Below are 18,035 nucleotides of genomic sequence, written 5' to 3' on the forward strand. Positions count from 1 at the left end.
CCCTAGACCAAAGAAATGCATTAATAAACAAATGAAAGGGAACTCACCTGCACTGGTCACGTTGCACCCGCTCAGTAGCCACGTGTGGCTGGTAGCTGCAAAGACGGAGAACAGGCTCATTGCTCCAGGAGGTCCTACCGGAAGGCACCTGCTTCCACGGTCCCACCTGATACCTTCTCCTGGGTTGGCCCAAAAGTCTGTTCAGGTTTTTCCAGGACATCTTAGAGAACAACCCAAACAAACTTTTTGGGCAACCCAATATTTTCAAGTGAGCACAGGAAATAAGTGGAGTTTTGTTTTGAGACCAAACGGAGGAGGAACTGCAAGCACGCAAGTGAATAAGAGAGAAAGTGATTACTTGCTAGTTAGATTGTAGCATGTCAGGATCCTGCTTGTGACATTGTAATAGACTTTTGCAAAATGTTACCACTAGGGGAAATGTTAGTTCTTACAACTGCTGGTAATTCACTGGTGTTCCAGCAAACATTCTCAGCACAAACATTACCCCCAGGACCAAATTTGTGTGTGTGCCTGCTCAGTTGCTCAATTGTGTCCAACTTTTTTTGGAACCCCATGGACTGTAGCCTGCCAGGCTCCTCTGTCCACGGGATTTCCCAGGCAAGAATACTGGTTTGGGTAGCCATTTCCCACCCCAGGGGATCTTTCTGACCCAAGGGTCAAACCCAAGTTTCCTACATTGCAGGCAGTTGATGCCCCCTTAAATTTTAGGCCCAGGTGAGGCACCTGGACCAGGTTTGGAGAGGTGATGAGCAGCTTTCTCACCATGGTGTGCTTGGCATCAGTTCCCTAGTGAAGCGAGAAGCGGTCCAGGAAGTAAGGACCATGAAGGGACCAGAGACTGGACAAGGGTGACCCACTGGGCTGATAACCTCTGCTAGGGGGGCACCAGGGCTCCAACCCACAACCTTCATGTGGTTCTTATACCTGTGGAATGGATGCCCCTTTGGACACAGGGCTTCCCTTGTGGCCCAGTGGTTAAGGCTCTGTGCTCCCACTGTGAGAGCACAGGTTTGATCCCTGATTGGGGAATTAAAGTCCCACATGCTATGTGGTGTAGCCAAAACAAAACAAAAATGCTGGCAACAGGATCACGTCCCTGTTTGTCCCCCAGTCTGTGCTGGGGACTTGCCGCCAGATGCTGTCCCCAAGGGCCTTCCACATCACCATCCCAGGGCCCAGATCCTGGAGGCCCCCTTGGTGCCACGGATGCAGCACTGGGCAGACCCCCTCTGGTTGGCATCCTCTCAAGAGGTCATCAGAGGGAAACCAAGGCAGGGGAGAGATGGAACTGGTAGATGTCATGGAAACCCCACAGCATCTTCCCGAAGTCGCCCACAAACCCCAAACCCTGTGTGAAGGGGAGCACAAATCCCAGCAGATAGAAGAGACGAACATAGCCCAGTGTTAGGACCAGAGAGGGTTCACGGCACATGATGAACCCAGAGCCACTGGGCTCCAGACACTTGTCCAAATCCAGAGGCGAGTGAGTTGGGCTGGGAGTGCCCGGCTCATTCATGGGCCCTGCCCCAAGAACCCAGCCCTCCTTTCCTCCTTCCTTTGCCAGCTCACCCCATCCAGGCTTCGACCAACGAGGTAAGTCCTTCCTCCGACTGAATTTCATCACGCTTCACTTTAAACCAGTTTGTCTTCTTTCTGGGTGAGTCAAAGACCAGGACAGGCTGCAGTTTCCTGGGACGGGATGATGAAAGAAGCTGTGAGGATGAACCACCAGGAGGGCCTGGTGTGCGGACTAGTGACAGCATTGGGAACAAACCCTGCAACAAATCCCTAAACTCTAGGGTGGAGACGCCTGTGCTGGTGATAAATCACTTTTCCATACACTGAGTGAGCACTTACTGTGTCCCAGACTCAGTACAGACTTGGTCCCGTCATCTTTTTCATTCTTATTGCAGGGAAATTCACAGAATATGAAATCACCCATTTAAAATGAACACTTCAGGGAATTCCCTGATGGTCCAGTGGTTAAGACTCCAGGCTTCCATTGCAAGGGGCACAGGTTCAAACCCTGGTGGGGAAGCCAAGATCCCACCTACTCCATGGTACAACCAAATAAAATAAAATGAAGACTTTAGTGGCATTTAGCATATTCACAGGGCTGTGTAACCATCACTTGTAGTTCCAGAACATTCCATCACCCCAAAAGAAACCCAGTGCCACCGGCCGTCATCCTCAGCCCCTGACAACCAGGAACTCACTCTCTGTCTTCATGGATTTGCTTTTTGTGGACGTTTCACAGAAGTGGGATCACACATTATGTGACCTTTTGTATCTGGCTTATTTCATGTTATTTTTTTTTAAATAAAATTTCTTTTTTAAAAAACAGTTTTGAGGGACTTCCCTGGTGACCCAGTGGCTAAGACTCCATGCTCCCCTTGCAGGAGGCCTGGGTTCAATCCCTGGTCAGGGAATTAGATCCTGCAAACTGCAACTAAAGATCCTGCTACAACTAAGTCAGCAAGAACAAGAGCGGGAGCTGACGGTGGCTCAGATCATGAACTCCTTATTGCAAAATTCAGGCTTAAGTTGAAGAAAGTAGGGGAAACCACTAGACCATTCAGGTATGACCTAAATCAAATTCCTTACGAATATACAGTGGAGGTGACAAATAGATTCAAGGGATTAGATCTGGTAGACAGTGCCTAAAGCACTATGGGTGGAGGTTTGTAACACTGTACAGGAGGCAGTGACCAAACCTATCCCAGAGAGAAAGAAATTCAAGAAGGCTAAGTGGTTGTCTGAGGAGCCTGTACAAATAATGGAGGAAAGAATAAAAGTGAAGGGCAAGGGAGAAAGGGAAAGACATACCCAACTGAATGCACAGTTCCAGAGAACAGCAAGGAGAGATAAGAAGGTCTTTTTAAATGAATAGTGCAAAGAAATAGAAAAAAACAATAGAAGAGGAAAGACTAGAAATCTGTCCAAGAAAATCTGTCTAAGAGATACCAAGGGAGCATTTCATACAAGGGTGGGCATGATAATGGACAGAAATGGTAAGGACCTAACACAAGCAGAAGAGATTAAGAAGAAGTGGCAAGAATACACAGAACTATACAGGACCTGCTGCTGCTGCTAAGTTGCTTCAGTCGTGTCTGACTCTGTGCGACCCCACAGAAGGCAGCCCACGAGGCTCCCCCGTCCCTGGGATTCTCCAGGCAAGAACACTGGAGTGGGTTGCCATTTCCTTCTCCAGTGCATGAAAGTGAAAAGTGAAAATGAAGTTGCTCAGTCGTGTCCGACTCTTCGTGATCCCATGGACTGCAGCCCACCAGGCCCTCCGTCCATGGGATTTTCCAGGCAAGAGTACTGGAGTGGGTTGCCATTGCCTTCTCCGTTACAGGACCTAGTGCAGCCTAAAAAATAAATCAGTTCAGTTCAGTTCAGTTGTTCAGTCGAGTCCAACTCTTTGCAACCCCATGAACCGCAGCTCGCCAGGCCACCCTGTCCATCACCAACTCCCAGAGTTTACCCAAACTCATGTCCATTGAGTCGTGATGCCATCTAACCATCTCATCCTTTGTCGTCCCCTTCTCCTCCTGCCTTCAATCTTTCCCAACATCAGGGTCTTTTCAAATAAATAAATAAATATATTTTTAAAAGTTTTAAGGGACTTCCCTGGCAGTCTAGCAGCTAAGACTCCAGGCTTCCAATGCAGGCAGGCGTGTGTACTTTACAGGCTGGGACGATAATACAAAGTGTCCGGACGTATACTCGTCCTGTTTCCCCTATCCTAAGCACTGTACATCAGTGTGTGTGGCTGTCTGGAGGCTGGGGGAGGGAAGCTCCAGAATCACCCATGATTCCTCGTAATCTCGGGGTGACAGATGAGTTTGCAGACGCCCTGGACCAGCTGCCTGCCCTGTGCCCCGTTTCCCGGCGGCGCAGACAGGAGGCCCCAAGGCCAGCCCGGAAAAGCCTTCAGCTCCTCTGTCTCCAGGATTTTCCTGCCACTCCTACAGGAGACGTGGAAGGGCGGGGCCTGCCGTGAAAGGGGCGGGGTCGGGCTGGGAGGGGTGGGGCCGGCCGAGAGGAAACCACAAACATCAAACTTAGGGCTGTAGCTCAGGGAACAAGCTGTGCCTGGTGGCCAGGTCTTGGCAGGCGGCAGGGGGCAGGCAGAGGTCAGTGGCGCGGCCTGGCAGGGCTGGACAGGGCCCCATGCCACCTGGGAGGGTGGTGGTTTAGCATGTGGCACCCACCCCATTTCCCCCACATATGCCAGGCCAGGCAAGGGACAGCATTGAGTTCGGGCTTTGGGGGAACTAGGCAGGGGGCCGTGGTCCTGGCTGGGGCAGGGTAGCTGTGGGGCTTGAGAAGAGGGTTCCACAGGGCGGCTGAGCAAATGCAGGAGCGGGGCCAGGCTCCAAGGTATCCCTGAAGATTCCTCAGGTAGGGCCAAGTCAGGGAGGAGGTGCCACTTGCCAAGCCTGGGGTCCTAGGCAGGGGAGGGAGAGCCCCCTTTGAGCCCCACTTCACAACATCCAGGCTGTCCCTAGGAACTGCTAGATACCACTCCCTGCAAAGCATCCATCTGCTCTCTGGGCTCCACCCTTGTAGGCCTATCAGCCCTCACTGGGCTGGCTGCAAGGGAGACAGTGGTGCCCCACGGGGTCCTTTGGCCCCTAGCCCACACTCCACATGGCGACAACATCAGTCCTTCTGAAATGACATCCATTGGATGTGCCCTGCTCGCATTCCTTCTATGGGTGTCCACCCAGGGGCAATGAAACAACATCCAGACAAACGTATGCTGTGTTCACAGCAGCACAACTCGCTACTCCAGAAAGCAGGACACCTCAATGTCCATCGGTGGGCGGCAGATAAACACAGTGTGGTCCAGACAATGGGGCTATGACTCAGGTGTGAAGAGGAGGGAGGCACCAACACACGCTGCAACACATGTGACTCTTGAGGACGTGATGTTTGGAGACAGAAGCCAGACACAGAAGGCTCCAGGGGCTGATCCTAGACTGGCCCATTCCAGGCCCTGCAGAGGATTTCCCCGCTCCACCCCTTTGGTGGCACCACATGGTATGATGTTAGTTCCCCAACCAGGGATGAAACCCATGTCCCCTGCACTGGCAGCACGTTGTCGTAACCGCTGGACCTCTGGGAAGTCCCTCATCTGCTTTCTTCTTGCCTTCTTGCTGTGCTACCTGCTGGCTTCACCTGGCTTTTTCTCAGGACCCCTGCTGTCAGATGAGGGAACTGATAAGCACAGCAGTCTGAAAGGGCCTGGGGTTCCAGCCTGTCTGCTGTCCTTAACCACTGGACCTCACAGCCCCCTACCCTTTGGCTTCTGCCTCCAGGAAGCCCTCCCTGACACACTGCTTCCCCCCTGAAGGATCTGAAGTCAGCCCTGGGCTGTCCAGCAAAGACCTGCAGATGGCAAGAATATAATCAGGGTTGAGAGGAGTCTAGAGAGGGAGGAGGGCCAGCCATGAGGGGGAGGTCTGAATTACTGGGTTTTGCTGAATTAGGTTGCATTGTCCAGAGGTGCCCCGCCCCGACTCAAAGCTGTTTTCCTCCCTCCCTTTGGACCTGGGACAGCTGCTTGCTGAACTCCACCTGACCTTGGACTTGGGGAGGCCATGCAACATGCCTTCTGAAGCCAGGCTGCTCAGATCCTCCAGCCACATGAGGAAGCCCAAGTCGCACAGGAGACCCCCTGTGGGCACCTGGCCCAGGTTCCAGCCTCAGCATGAGCCCAGCCCACACCTGTGGGTGATGAACCTTCCCAGTGGAGGACCCAGGTGTCCTGGCGCAAGGACTAACAGAGCCTTTCAAGCCCCGTCTGCATCCCTGACTCATAGCACCGTCAGGAATAACAATACGGCTTTGGGACACTAGGTTTGGGGCAGTTTGTTTCAGGACAACGGAAAACCACGATGTGAGCACCCAAACGGGTTTTTATAACTTTTATTAAATCCTTACAAAACAGAATACAAAATTCCGGCATTGACAGTTGGTGTAAAGGAAAACTTCTGAGCTGTATCAGCTCACCTGGTAGAGTGGAGTTAAAGTGCTTGGATGTTTTTCCCCCACTTTAAAAAAAATCTTTTTTTTTTTTTTTTTTTACCCATCTTAACATTGAAACACTGCTGTGCCCCCTTCCCCTAGCGCCGGAGCAGCCTGAGAGCCAGGCTCATTCACAGTAACGGTTCTGACCAGTCCTCCGGGCCGCACTGTTCGAGACAGCGGGGAGGAAGTGGATGTCCCACCTTTGGATTTAAAAAAAAAAAAAAGCGGCTCACAGCTCAGCTTTCCCGAGTAAAATGGCCATGGCGCCTCGCAGCGGGCGAGAGTCCGTTTGTTTTTTTGTTTTTTTTTTTACAAAAAGGCAGAATTCTCGGCTGCAAAACGTGGAATCACAAATGGGAGAGAAATGATGGTGGGGGGTGGCCTCCCCACCCCCGGAGTCTTTGGAAAGGCCAGTCCACAGATCCGGCGGGCGGGGAGGGGCGGCGGCCCCCACCAGCCACCTAGGACTGTGACAACATCCAGACGTGGGGGGACCGCAGAGACGGCGCCCGAGCTCCCCACGCCTCGAACCCCTCCCCCCACATTCAAGTATTCTTCAAGAACAGGGAAGGGAAGTCAACTTTTGTTTTAGAAAACTAACGAAACAGAACGAACGACTAGAAGCCGGATCGGGGTACCCGCAGAAGCCGGCCGGGACCCTGGGGACTCCCTGCCCGCGCCCTCCACCACACACACCGCCCACCCCCCCGCCCCGCCCCGGCAGAAGCCCGTGTGCACGTAGAAAAGGAAGCCTGTGTATTGCATAGTGTCTCCCACCCGAGGGCCCAGGCGTCAGATCGGGGAGGGCCCAGACTCCCCAGACCGGCGGGTCACGCGACAACGTCTGACTCGGGCGCGGGCGGACGGGGCAGCAGCTGCGGCCTTTTCCTGAAGGTGGGCGGGGCAGAGACGCCGCCCGGGGCGGGGGAGGGGGGCTGACGGGGCATCCACGCCGGACCCGAGGGGCGGCCGGGCAGGACGTGGCCGTGGTCAGACTGAGCCCTGAGAAGGGGCACTCGGGTGCCCGGGTCTGGGGTCCGCGGGACCCCCACGTCGGCTGACGGGCGCCTGTCCAGCCCCTCCCGCTTGCCCTGGCGCCCTCCTCCCGGGTGGGCAGTCCCCAGTGGAGGGGCCAGAGGAGGGCCCATCAGCTGCAGCTTAAGGTCAAGGTTCGAGGGAGCCCCGATTGTCAGTCGGCGGGAGGGGGTGGGGTGTCCAGTGGGCGTCACTCCGCCCTCCCCGCCCCAGTCCCCGCTCCCGCGACCGCGGAGACCTGAGAAACCCCCGGCCCCGCCGCCCACCAGGGTGTCTATGGGGAGGGAAGGAGCTACCGTCTCATCCAGGGGAGGTGGGGGTGGACCGGTCCCTGAAAACACCGCGAGGGCCAGAGAGGGCGGCGGGGCCCCGCCCGGCCCAGGAGACGCCACGCCCTCCTCTCCTGAGTCCCGCGGGCGGAGGGAGGGGCCTTCACAGTGGCCGAGGCGTTCCGGGCGGGGCGGCATGAGGGCCCACCCGGCCGCGCGCCCTCCGCTCTCCTCCCCCCGGAGCCTGCTTTGCTTTTAACACTATTGGAAGGTGGGGGTTGGGGGGAGAGAAAAAGAAAAAAAAAAAAAACCCAGCAAAAACCTTATATAAAAAGACCCCCGAGCTGAGCAGAGCGCCTCGGAATCCAGCCGGGAGGGGGAAGGGGGGAAGGAGGGGAGGGGGGGAGGGGAGCCCGCTGGTCACGGCGGGCGGGCAATAGCTTAAAAAATCTTTTTAGATCTGACGGGTGGGGAAGGCCTATGTACAGAGGGAAGGAAGGCGTCACGCGTGGTCTCCCACCAGGACCACGGGGGCCGCGGACAGGCTGGCACGCTGCCGCCGCTGGGCCAGCTTGGACTGGGAGGGCGGGGACAGCTGCAAGCAGCGTGAGGTAGCTCGGATGACCACGGGCTGGCCCTGCTCCGCCTCCTCCTCCGCGGCGTCTTCCTCGCGCTGAGCCAGCTGCCGGTTCATGGCAATGGCCTCGGCCGCGAACGAAGTGAGGTCTTTGGCACAGCTGTTCCTGGGGACCGGGCGGGGTTGGGGGTCACCAAGGAGGGAGAAGTAGCCTCGCCTCCCCGCCCTCCCCGGGCCAGTGCAGTACTCCAGAGGAGGGGCCGCAGGCCCTAAGAGGTCCCAGTCTCGGATGGGTGGGTGTGGGGCTGGGGCGGCAGTAGGTTGGAGCCCCCCTGGAGTCACAAACTCTGCACCTGATATAAGGACACCCAAGCGCTTGGACAGCTTCCCTGTTCCAGGACTGAAAGGGGTTTTTTCATCTTAACATTTACGCCCCTCCTGGACTTAGGGCTCCCCACTTGGGGCCTCACCTCTGCAGAACCATGGGCGTGGGCAGGGTGTTCTCCGGGGCGCACTGCAAGGAGACAGGAGAGGCGAGGTTGGAGAGGAGAGCCCGCCCGCCCGCGTGCCGCCCGGCTGACTCCGAGAACACCAGAGCACAGGGGTGGTGAACGTAGCGCACCTGCAGGTGACCCGCCAAGTTGGGGGCGGGGCCTGCCTCTCAGCACAGCTGCCCCTTCCAGGTGGTTCCCAGCTCCTGGAAGAGGGTGGAAAGCCCCCTCCACCTTGAGTCTTTGCTCCCCACGGTGCCGACCTTTGGCCTAAGCACCTACCCCCTGGGACGACCACTGGGCAGAAGACGGACACATCGCGCTTTTCCCAGACTGGTGGGTAGAGAGCCTGGAACTGCCGTTGGCAGGCCACGAGTCTACCTTGGCTTGCTGCCCGAGTGCCACCTGGCTGACCTCAGCTTGACGCTGTTCGAGAAAAGAGGAGGCCCCAGCACCTCCCGGACACAGAGCTTGGCAACGAGGAGTGCCTGCAGTGCAGATTGAACTTGGCCAGCAGGCAGTGGGGGTTTCCCTACTGCGCCCTAGCTCACTCTAGGGCTCTTCGACCCTTGCTCTGAATAACCCAGGCCCATCGGCAGAGGCTTGATGGAGGTCTGAGGACTCCCACGCTTCCTGGGGCTCCCACTCACCCCCTGCACCCAAGGGTGCTGCAGGACTTGGGCAGCGCTCAGCCTCTGCTTGGCATCGCGGACGAGGAGCTTGGAGATGAGGTCTTTGGCAGCAAAGGAGATGTGGGCCCAGTCCTTCTCTGGAAACTCATACTTGCCCTCCTGGATGCTCTCAAACAGCATGTTCTGGAGAGGACACAGGGAGAGGGGTCAGCTGCAGCTAGCAAGGGCTGAGGCCATGTCCCCAACGCCTGGATGGGCAAGCCGGGACCTGGAGGAGCACCCTCCTCCACCACATCCGTGTGACCTGGGCCTGGGCTTAGGGTTAGGGAAAGTGTTCTGAGCTCAGCTAGCAAAGCTGGGGTACTGGGAGGCTGGGCCAGAGAGTGGCTTCCAGGAGGCACTTGGGCTCTGCTGGAGTGAGGTGAATCAAGGGGAAATCAGGCCATGACGCCTGAGCCTCAGGTGGTCTGTAGAAGGCTAGAACCTGACCACCCCAAATCATAGGCCTTGCTTTACCTCAGCTTCCTACCCTCAGGCTCCCAAAGAGCCTCTGGAAATGCAGAGGCAGTGGCCTGCTAATGTGGCCAGCGGTTGGAAGCCAAGCCCTAAGGGGTGCTCAGAGGTACACGAGACAGGACCTGCGGTTGGATGTGGGTTTGTGTACACACAGGGCAGCACGAGCCGGTCCCTAGGGTGGGGGTTAAGTGTGTACATAGACCAGGCCTTGGGGTGCACCAGGCAGGCCGCGGTGAAGGTGCGCAGCCTGTGTGTGGCAGCCTGTGTGTGAGTGTGTGCGCGCAGGCCGAGGCAGGCCTGGCGGAGTGCTGGGGGAGGGGTGCACAGCAGGCCGCCACTCGCACCTGGCAGGCGGGGCAGGCCTCCCCGCGGTCCCAGCCGCAGTCGCTGCCGCAGTGGCCCACGAAGGGCGGATAGCCGCTGAGTAGGATGTAGAGGATGACGCCCAGGCTCCAGAGGTCGCAGCGCTTGTCGTAGATACTGGCCTCCTCGCTGAAGGCCTCCACTACCTCCGGGGCCATGTACTCCGCGGAGCCGCACTGCAGGTGGGGGCAGGGCGTTATGGCCCGCGGAGGCGGGAGGGGGCTCACCGACCTGGACTTCCTGAAGCCCGTGCCCGACCAATCAGAGGCTACTAAAGAAAACAGCCCCGCCTTCGCCCTGCCGACCAATCAGAAGCCACCGAGGGAGCCGGCCCCACCCCTAACCCTCACCCCCACCCAATCAACAGGTGCCTGGAGCACGCCCAGGCCCATGGAGCCCGCGGCTGCGGCCCTGCCCAGCCAATCAGCGGCTGTTGCTAAGCGGAAGCTCAAACTTTGAGGCCGCAGCAGTCAAGCAGGATCCGCACCTTGAGGTTATGCAACTGCGGTCTGGGACCGGATTCGGGACCATTCCCGCCCCCTCCGCCCCTGCCAGCACTGCCCCTCCTCGCAGGCCCTCACCGGGGTGAGCAGCTCTGGGGTGGAGATGGGGGAACAGTCCCCGTTGAGTTTGATGCCACTGCCCAGGTCAAAGTCGCAGATCTTCACGGGGGACACCTGGGCGGGGTTGGAACGGGCTGTGAGGGCTGGGTCCTGGGGGCCTGGTCCGAAAGGAAGGCCGCCCCCTTCTGTGCCCCTCACCTGGTTGGGGTGCTCACAGAGGATGTTTTCCGGCTTTAGGTCCCTGTGGGCGATGCCTGCGGAGAGAACCAAGAACCACCAGCGCTGGTCAAGGGAGGGTGGGCACGTTTTTCAGGAGTCCTGGGCAGGTGGACTGGGTGCATGGGTGGACCCCTGGGGCAGGCGGCCGGGCCACCCACCTTTGTTGTGCAGGAAGTCCAGGGCACTGGCTACGTCCTGCACCACCACGCTGGCCTCCAGCTCATTAAAGTGCCGCCGCTTGTGTATGTGGCTGAGAATGGAGCCTGGGCCAGAATACACTGGTGTCACCTCCACTGCCCAACGCCCAGCACCCACCCCACCCTGGCAGGGGCCACCACCCTGGACCCCTAAGGTCCCTCTGATGGGCAGGCCCCCTGGAAGTTTCTCCCTGGTGGCCCTGAGCCCCCAGGCCCATCGGGATCCAGACAGAAATTGCGCCAGGCCGCACATACCACCCCGCATCTTCTCAAACACCAGGTAGAAACGATCCTCCTCCTCGAAGAACTCAATCAGCTCGAGGACGTTCCTGGGGTGCAGGGCAGAGGAGCAGGGGAAGGATTGAGGCTTCCTCAGGCCCACATGCAGCCACAGCCACAGCCCTGCCCAGGAGGGGTGTGCCTCCTCCACCTCCACCTGCCAGCAGGAGGCATGGGCCTAGAGCCACAGGCCTGCTTCCACCTTGCCCACCTCAGACTGTCTGGCTTGCCCACCACTGGGCCCACCCACGACACAGGGCCTGGCACACAGTGGGTGCTCACTAAGTGGCCACTGTGGGTGATGAGGAGGCTCTCGGGCCCATTCATCCACTGAAAGGTGGCTAGGGGCCCCGTGCTGTGACGAGGCTAGGTCACGTTACCTGTGTCCCTGGCACTGATACAGCATCTCCACTTCCCTGAAAACCCTGCTCCGAATGTGGCCCGGCTGCTTCTCAATGATCTGAAAGGGCCGGGGGTGGGGGGTATAGGGGTGGTGAGGACAAACACACATACAGAAACACAACTGGGCCAGCCAGGTCCTCCACAGCCCACCAGAAACTTCCCCTGTGTCACGCCTGAAACTCATCAGAGCTTGGACTTTTAAGCTCTGGAAAGCAGAGCTCTCCTATGGGGGCCCAGAATTTACCGGAAGTCAAACTGTGGTGTCAGCACAAATGGGGTAGCGTGTCCCCAGAGGCCTCCCAGGAGGGGTAACATGGCAGGAGAGGCAGAGAGGAGCTGGAGCTCTCCTACTGGAGCAGGCCGATTTGGACCTGGGGCCCCTGCAACTTACCCCTTCAGGGCAGCAGGTTCTTTAGACGAGGTGCCCCCCACCCACTGCCCGGAGCACTGGGGGCCACTGTGGTGACTCATACCCAACCCAGGGGAGTAGAGGTACCTGGGGCACCGAGCTCCCACCAAGCTCTCCTCCTTGCCCAGGCACCATATCACCACATCTTGTCTCCCAGTCCTACGCTAATCTGGGGGGACACCCCCAGCACCTGCTGGGACCCTCTTCCTAGGCTGGACCTTGGGCTCCCTCTCACTGGGTGGGTGGGCAGACTTGGTCACCAGCATGCTCGGGGCTCCGTCCCACCAGCAGCCTAGGGGAATGCCTATGGTATGTTCTGCTGGCCAGGCTCCAGCAATAAGCTGGCACCATGTCCACTGGCCACTGGGCCTGGGCCACCACCCGAAGTGCTATCCCACCTGTCGAGTGACAGATACACCTGCCCCACAGATTCCAGGGGCTCCTTGACACAGTGCCACCAGTCGTGCCCTTCTAGAGTTAACTGAACCTCATCCCATCTCCTGTGAACGTGGCTAGGGCCCCCACTCCATGAAGGAGACAGCAGTCCCTCTCAGGAGGGATGTGGCCTTCTGGGGTTCCCACCCAGACATCTAGCCTAACCACTCCCCGCCTTGGTCTCCCTGTCCGTCAGAGTGACAGGAGCCAGCCTGCCCAGCAAGGCCCATAGAAAGGAGGGTTCAGGAGCCCTCCAACTATGCAGAGAGTGCTTGATGCTAGGTGTCCAGTCCTGTGGCACCATCATCCACCCGACCCAGGCACTCCCAAGGGGCGGGGACCACAGCCACCCAGGTCACCAGGCTTCCACCAAGGCCTGAGGTTTCTAGCCAGTTCCGCTTGCCTTGGAGTACCTGGCCCTCCTTCCTGGGCAACCAGCCTCCCATGACCTCACCCAGCCCAGATGCAGAGGTCACGAGGGAAGCCTGGAAGGCTTCTCAGAAGGTGGGTCTGATGCCTGGCCAGGCACACAGGCTTCGTGGCCACACCCTGGGTCAGGGCAGCACAGGGCAGGCAGGAGGCTCTCACAGGCCTGCCCTGGTCTTCCCAGGTGCCCAGCTCCCCAGACTCAGACTATAGGGTTTTGATCTCTGTATCAATGCCCAGAAGCATTCCTTAGCCCTGGAACAGGAACCTAGCCTGAATGACCCAGCAGGTGAGCACTGGCTCTGACTGAACCCCCAGCTCTCGGCGACCCCTCTGGCAGCAGATCCTTGGCCACCTGTGCCGGCATGCCACCCCTGGTCACTTCTCACCTGGACTTGGGGGCTCAGCCTGGGCTGACCTAGATTCCCAGGGGTGGCCTGAGTCACCAGCCTTGGGGCCATTTTTAGACACTGGTTTTCCCCGGCTGTCAGTCCGGCAGCTCAGATGCCAGCTCCCTTCCTTCTGCCACCTCTGGTGGTGCCAGACCCCGGCGCTGCTGGGGAGGGGCAAGGGGCGCGCTCCAGTGCTGTGGGCTGGCTCACCTTGACAGCATACTCCTGGTTGGTGATGAGGTTGATGCAGGTCTGCACACGGGCATGGGCACCCTCCCCAAGCACGTCCTCCTGCAGCTGGTAGACATCTGTGAACCCGGCGGTGGGGGTGAGAGCCTCCCTGGGCCAGCCCATCTTCCCAAAGCCCCCACCCCAGCCTGCTCCACTCACCTTCAAACTTGCCCGAAAAGCTGTCGGTGGCCCGGCATCTCTTCTTCTTTTTGCCTCTCTTCTTGGCATCAGGGATGTCGATGGGCTGGCTTGTGGGCATATCTGTGCCAGGAGGGCCAGAGGTGAGGCCCACCCAGCTCAGGAGGCGGCCCAGCCCCCCCCCGCTCCACCACCAGAGACGTGCCCTCCCCTCAGCCCCTCACCAGGGCGGGTTGGGCACTCTGGGCTGAAGTCAGGTTCCCCGTGGCAGGCCTGGTCTAGGGTGAAGGCCAGCTCGAAAGGATTCTGCCCCTGCAGGAGAGGAAAGGACAGAGCTCAGGCCTTCTCCCTGTCCACACACTGAAGGGCACAAAGCCTGGCTTTGCCGGGCCACCAGAAAATTGAGCCTTCACCCCCCACCTGCAGCCGTCAGGGCCTATGCTGAGGGGATGTGGTACAGGAAGAGGTCAGTTGCAGGTAGGGAGGGAGTGTCGCTTCCCAGGCCAGGCCTGAGTTACCGTGGGGCGCAGGCTGTGTCATGAGCCTTGGTCTGTTCACCTGCAGGATGGGGCCAGCACCATTACCTGGCACAGGGATCAAAGGCGTGGGGCAGCCACTGGGAGGGACTGCATCACTGGCTTCCCTGGGTGGGGCTCCCAGCCAGGTGGCCTTGCCTGCTTTCCCATGGCCTCCTGGCCTCAGTTTTCCCCTCTGTGAAATGGGGCAGCAAGGTCCCCTTTGCCTCACCTGTCCTCTCGTCCCCACTGCACCTTCTTGCCACCACACTGCCTGTGATGTACCCCCATCCCCCAGCTCTGAGCCTCCTCTCCTGCTCTGACCCCACTCCTCGTCTGCTTTCAGATTCTCACCACCATGACCCATGCAGGGGCACAAGGGAGAGGTGCCTATGGTCTCCCACATGAGCACTGGCTGCTCCCTGCCCAGCCCTGCCCTGGCCACAGCCCACAGGAGGGAACCCCTCACAGGCCCTGGTGTCCAGCTAAGGAAACAACCCGTGTAGCAAGCAGGGGCCAGCTCAAGGTCACCCCCGACGGCCTCCAGGTCCTCTGCAAGGGACCCTAACCCAGTAACAAAGGCGGCTGGGGTTCCTCCCAACAAAAGACAACTGGGATAAATATGTTCCTGTAGAGCAGGTTGAGCATGACGACTGGCAGCCATGGCAAGGCATGAGGGTTGGGATGCTGAGGCCCACCAGGTCCTCTAGGAGCTTGTTCTCCTGAGCTCCACAATTCAGGGTGGCCAGGGCTTCAGGTGGGTATGGGGGGCCTGCACACACAGCCATGGTGCCAGCCCTGACGCTGGATGACTTGGGTCAAGTTGCTGCTCCTCTCTGGGCCTTGGAACAACTGGACCCAGGGCTTTGGCAGGAGGGCCATCTGACAGAGAAGAAATGCCAGGAGACCCTCCAGGAACACCCAAGGGTCCACCGGCAGAAGAGGCCAGGCCAGATTCCTTCAGACAGGAGGCCCGGAAGCCAGTCCGGCAGCAGAGGGGCAGGCAGAGGTCAGAGGGAGCGGCTGAAAAACAGGCGTGGGCCCGCCTGGACTCCCCACCCGCCTGCAGATAGTTGCTAGGAGGCCCAGCGGGCGGGGGCGAGGGAGGGAGGCAGCACAGCAGCCAGTGTGCGCGGGCTCAGCCACCAGCCCCTGCCCTGCCCGCCCAGGGCTCTGGCACCCATGGGGTCAGGGACACAGCTGTGCCAGCGCTGGCAATCAGTGTTCCGATAAGTTGGCACTGGGTGACCACCTCCACCGGGGAGGAGAGGAGGGGTGGCACCGTGGGGGTGATCAGGAGTGGACGTGAGGCTCGGGGCCAGTGGCTCCTCACCAGCTACCTGACCCCAGACTACTGATCTGAGCACCTGAGGGGAATCGTAGGACCACAGAAGGGTGCAAGGACCTGAGAGAGCCTCTGGGTTCTGACCAACCCCCTGCCCCATCCTAGCCTCCAGTGCAAAGAGCTGGACCCTGGAGAGAAGAGATGGCCAAGCCACCAAGATTAAGGGACAGCAGGTCTGCTCCTGTGTCCTTGTCACCATGTGCAGAGGGCCTGCGGGGTGGGGTGGGGGGAAGGCCCACACCTTCCAAGCCTCTACTTTCCCATCTTAAAAGGGGGAAAACACATCAAAGACATCTGGCAGACCAGGGGAGCAGCTGGGTGCAGCTGGAGGAGACGCTGAGAGTGGCCAGCCCTGGCCACTAAGAGGGCCACCTCAGAGCCAGGACTCCCTGCCCAGGGTCCCTCCAACTCCTTCAGGGCTCCCACAGTCCCACCTCGGTGTAGGGCTGTCTTGTGGCCTCCAGAGGCCAGTCCGTGCTACCAGGCAGTGTAGCCAGACCAGGCCCAGGGCTGGCTGCAGGCCTCCAGTCAGCAGGCCTTGGCAGGAGGTGGGTGGAACCATCCAGAAAGTTCAAGTGTGTTTTGGCCACCATGCTGGCCCCACACGCTGACCCCATCTTGGCTCCCACCCAGCCCCCAGAGGGGACAGACCACTACCAGGGACGTCTCTCATCCACCCTGCTCCCGCCCAGCCCCAAACACTTGGACATGCCAAGGCTGGAGCTGCCCTGGGAGGCAGGGGGAAGCCAGGATGACAGGCATGTGGGCAGGGGTGGGGCGCTGGCCTGGGACGCTGCCTGGATGGGCTGGGAATTTTAACCTAGTCTCAGCTTGCTCCTCCTACCCTGGTTGCAGTTCACCTGTAGGCACTGGAGCTCAAGCATGCACATACACAGACACACACACAGACACACACACACACCCAGGTCCTGCCTTCTCTACAGGGCAACAGGTCCTTGCCCAAGAAGGCCCAGGGAAGCCATTACATAACCCGGCCAGCGGGGTGGGGTGGCCATTGACATCACTGCCTCCCCAGGGCCAGGCTCTGTGGGGCCCCTGCCTAACACCTGCCCGCCCCCCCAGACTCGCTCATCTGAGACCAGAACTCGGCTGCCACGGCCATGGGGCCGCCACAGAAACTTCCTGCTCTGACAGGAAATAGCACTTGGGCCTGGGGTGTCTGGGAGATGCAGAGCTGGGAAGGTATTCAATCCACTGCCCCATTCTGTAGACCACCCAGAAGGGTGTCCCAGGGACTGCAGCCCAGTCTGGGGCTCCTGGAGGAAGAACCCAACAGACCCTCCCAAGCCCTCCCATGATGCTGGGGACAGGACTGTGGCTGCTGACTGCCCCAGCAGTGCACACTCAGTTGGGGTCTGCAGGGGACACACAGCCAGGGGCCCTCATGGGCAGGGGCCCCCAGTTCTGCCTGGGGTTCTTGGAGTAAAGACTCCAGAAGCCCCAGGGCACTAGAAACTGACTGTGGCATACTGAACCCCTCCCCATACCAGCACATGCCTGGCTGGGGTCTTCAGGGGTACACATGGGTAGGGGCCCCACAGACTGGGGAGCTCCTGGAATAAAGACCCCACAGGTCCCAGGGTGCTTGAGACAGGACTGTGGCCCAAGATCACCTCCCCCACAATGCATACCAGGCTTGGGGCAGTCCCAGGCAAAGGGTGAGGTTGGCATGAGCCGTGGGACCAGGGGGCGGGCTCCAAGTCCCACCACCGGCCTTTCCAGTGGTCCAGCCCTGGGCGCCCCCAAACCGACCTGACCCTCACCTTGAAGGAACGGTGGAAGCCCTGAAGTTCGGCTGTTTTCTTCTGCACCATCTTCTGTCCGGGCCCCGCCAGCGGGGGAGGGGACGCGGGGCCCGGGGGGGCGGCCCGTGGGAGAGGGGCGGCAGGGGAGGGGACCCTGAAGGCGGGAGCAGACAAAGGAGGGCGTTGAGTGGCCGCGGCCGGCTGCGCCGGGAGCCCGGGCCAGGGCGGCGAGACTCCGTGGGGCCCGATCCCCGCGCCCGGGCCGAAGCCGGGCCGGGCCGGAGTCGCAGGGCCACACTCACCGGGGTCGGGCGCGGGCCGGGGCCGCAGTGCCGCCGCCCGAGACGCGCAGCCCGGACCCCGCTGCGCGGACCGCGCGGGGAACAGCGCCGCCACCGCCGCTGCCACCACCGCGGACTCCTCGGCCTGGGCCGCCACCGCCGAGAGGAGCCGGGCGCGTCGCGTCGCCTCCGCCTTTATAGGCCAGGCTCGGCCCCGCCCCGACGCAGACCCCACCCCTCTGGGCTCCGCCCATGCGCACACGGCAGGGGCGGGGCTGGAAGGCCCCTCGGGCCATGGGGAGTGTCGGCGCGCCTGCGCCGTGCGTGGCGCGGGGCTCCGGGCGCGGGACCCGGGAAGGATCTTGGCTTGCTTGGACAGGTCTGCTGGAGGCTCGGGGAGACCCGGGGGACCCTGATTCTGAGCTGGAGCCCAGCCCTGCCCTCTGGCAACAGCCCTAGTCTACCGGTCAGGGCCTAGGATGCACTGACTTCTA

At 59.9% G+C, this 18,035-nt stretch overlaps 1 protein-coding gene across 3 annotated transcripts; it reads right to left on the reverse strand.

Annotated features, from left to right (window-relative positions):
• Positions 1-5,942: 5,942 nt before the first annotated feature.
• Positions 5,943-17,671, reverse strand: MKNK2 (MAP kinase interacting serine/threonine kinase 2). Of its 3 annotated transcripts, none has more exons than XM_027547103.1 (14): positions 17,563-17,668; positions 17,279-17,414; positions 13,859-13,946; positions 13,656-13,757; positions 13,476-13,573; positions 11,582-11,661; positions 11,178-11,251; positions 10,884-10,988; positions 10,705-10,760; positions 10,525-10,620; positions 9,925-10,119; positions 9,083-9,247; positions 8,412-8,455; positions 5,943-8,107 (listed from the first exon to the last, which is right to left on the reverse strand). In XM_027547103.1, the coding sequence occupies exons 2-14, from the start codon at positions 17,327-17,329 to the stop codon at positions 7,867-7,869; spliced, it is 1,395 nt and encodes a 464-aa protein (XP_027402904.1). In that variant the 5' UTR covers positions 17,330-17,414; positions 17,563-17,668; the 3' UTR covers positions 5,943-7,866. The 3 variants fall into 3 exon arrangements, with proteins under 3 accessions (XP_027402904.1, XP_027402906.1, XP_027402905.1); XM_027547104.1 differs by lacking the exon at positions 5,943-8,107 and adding an exon at positions 8,564-8,638 and having other exon boundaries at positions 17,563-17,671; XM_027547105.1 differs by lacking the exons at positions 13,476-13,573; positions 17,279-17,414; positions 17,563-17,668.
• Between the last annotated feature and the right edge of the window lie 364 nt (positions 17,672-18,035).

Source organism: Bos indicus x Bos taurus, chromosome 7 (assembly GCF_003369695.1).
Source record: "Bos indicus x Bos taurus breed Angus x Brahman F1 hybrid chromosome 7, Bos_hybrid_MaternalHap_v2.0, whole genome shotgun sequence".
NCBI classification, from domain to species: domain Eukaryota; kingdom Metazoa; phylum Chordata; class Mammalia; order Artiodactyla; family Bovidae; genus Bos; species Bos indicus x Bos taurus.

What these genes read in the sequence shown, in the direction of transcription:
- MKNK2 (XM_027547103.1), bottom strand. Translation starts at nt 17,329, where the DNA reads ATGGTGCAGAAGAAAACAGCCGAACTTCAGGGCTTCCACCGTTCCTTC. An exon ending in GGACTTCCTGCACAACAAAG is followed by an intron (nt 10,761 to 10,883) that starts GTGGGTGGCCCG and finishes TTCTCTCCGCAG; the next exon opens with GCATCGCCCACAGGGACCTA. An exon ending in AGCACCCTTGGGTGCAGGGG is followed by an intron (nt 8,456 to 9,082) that starts GTGAGTGGGAGC and finishes GTCTCCTTGCAG; the next exon opens with TGCGCCCCGGAGAACACCCT.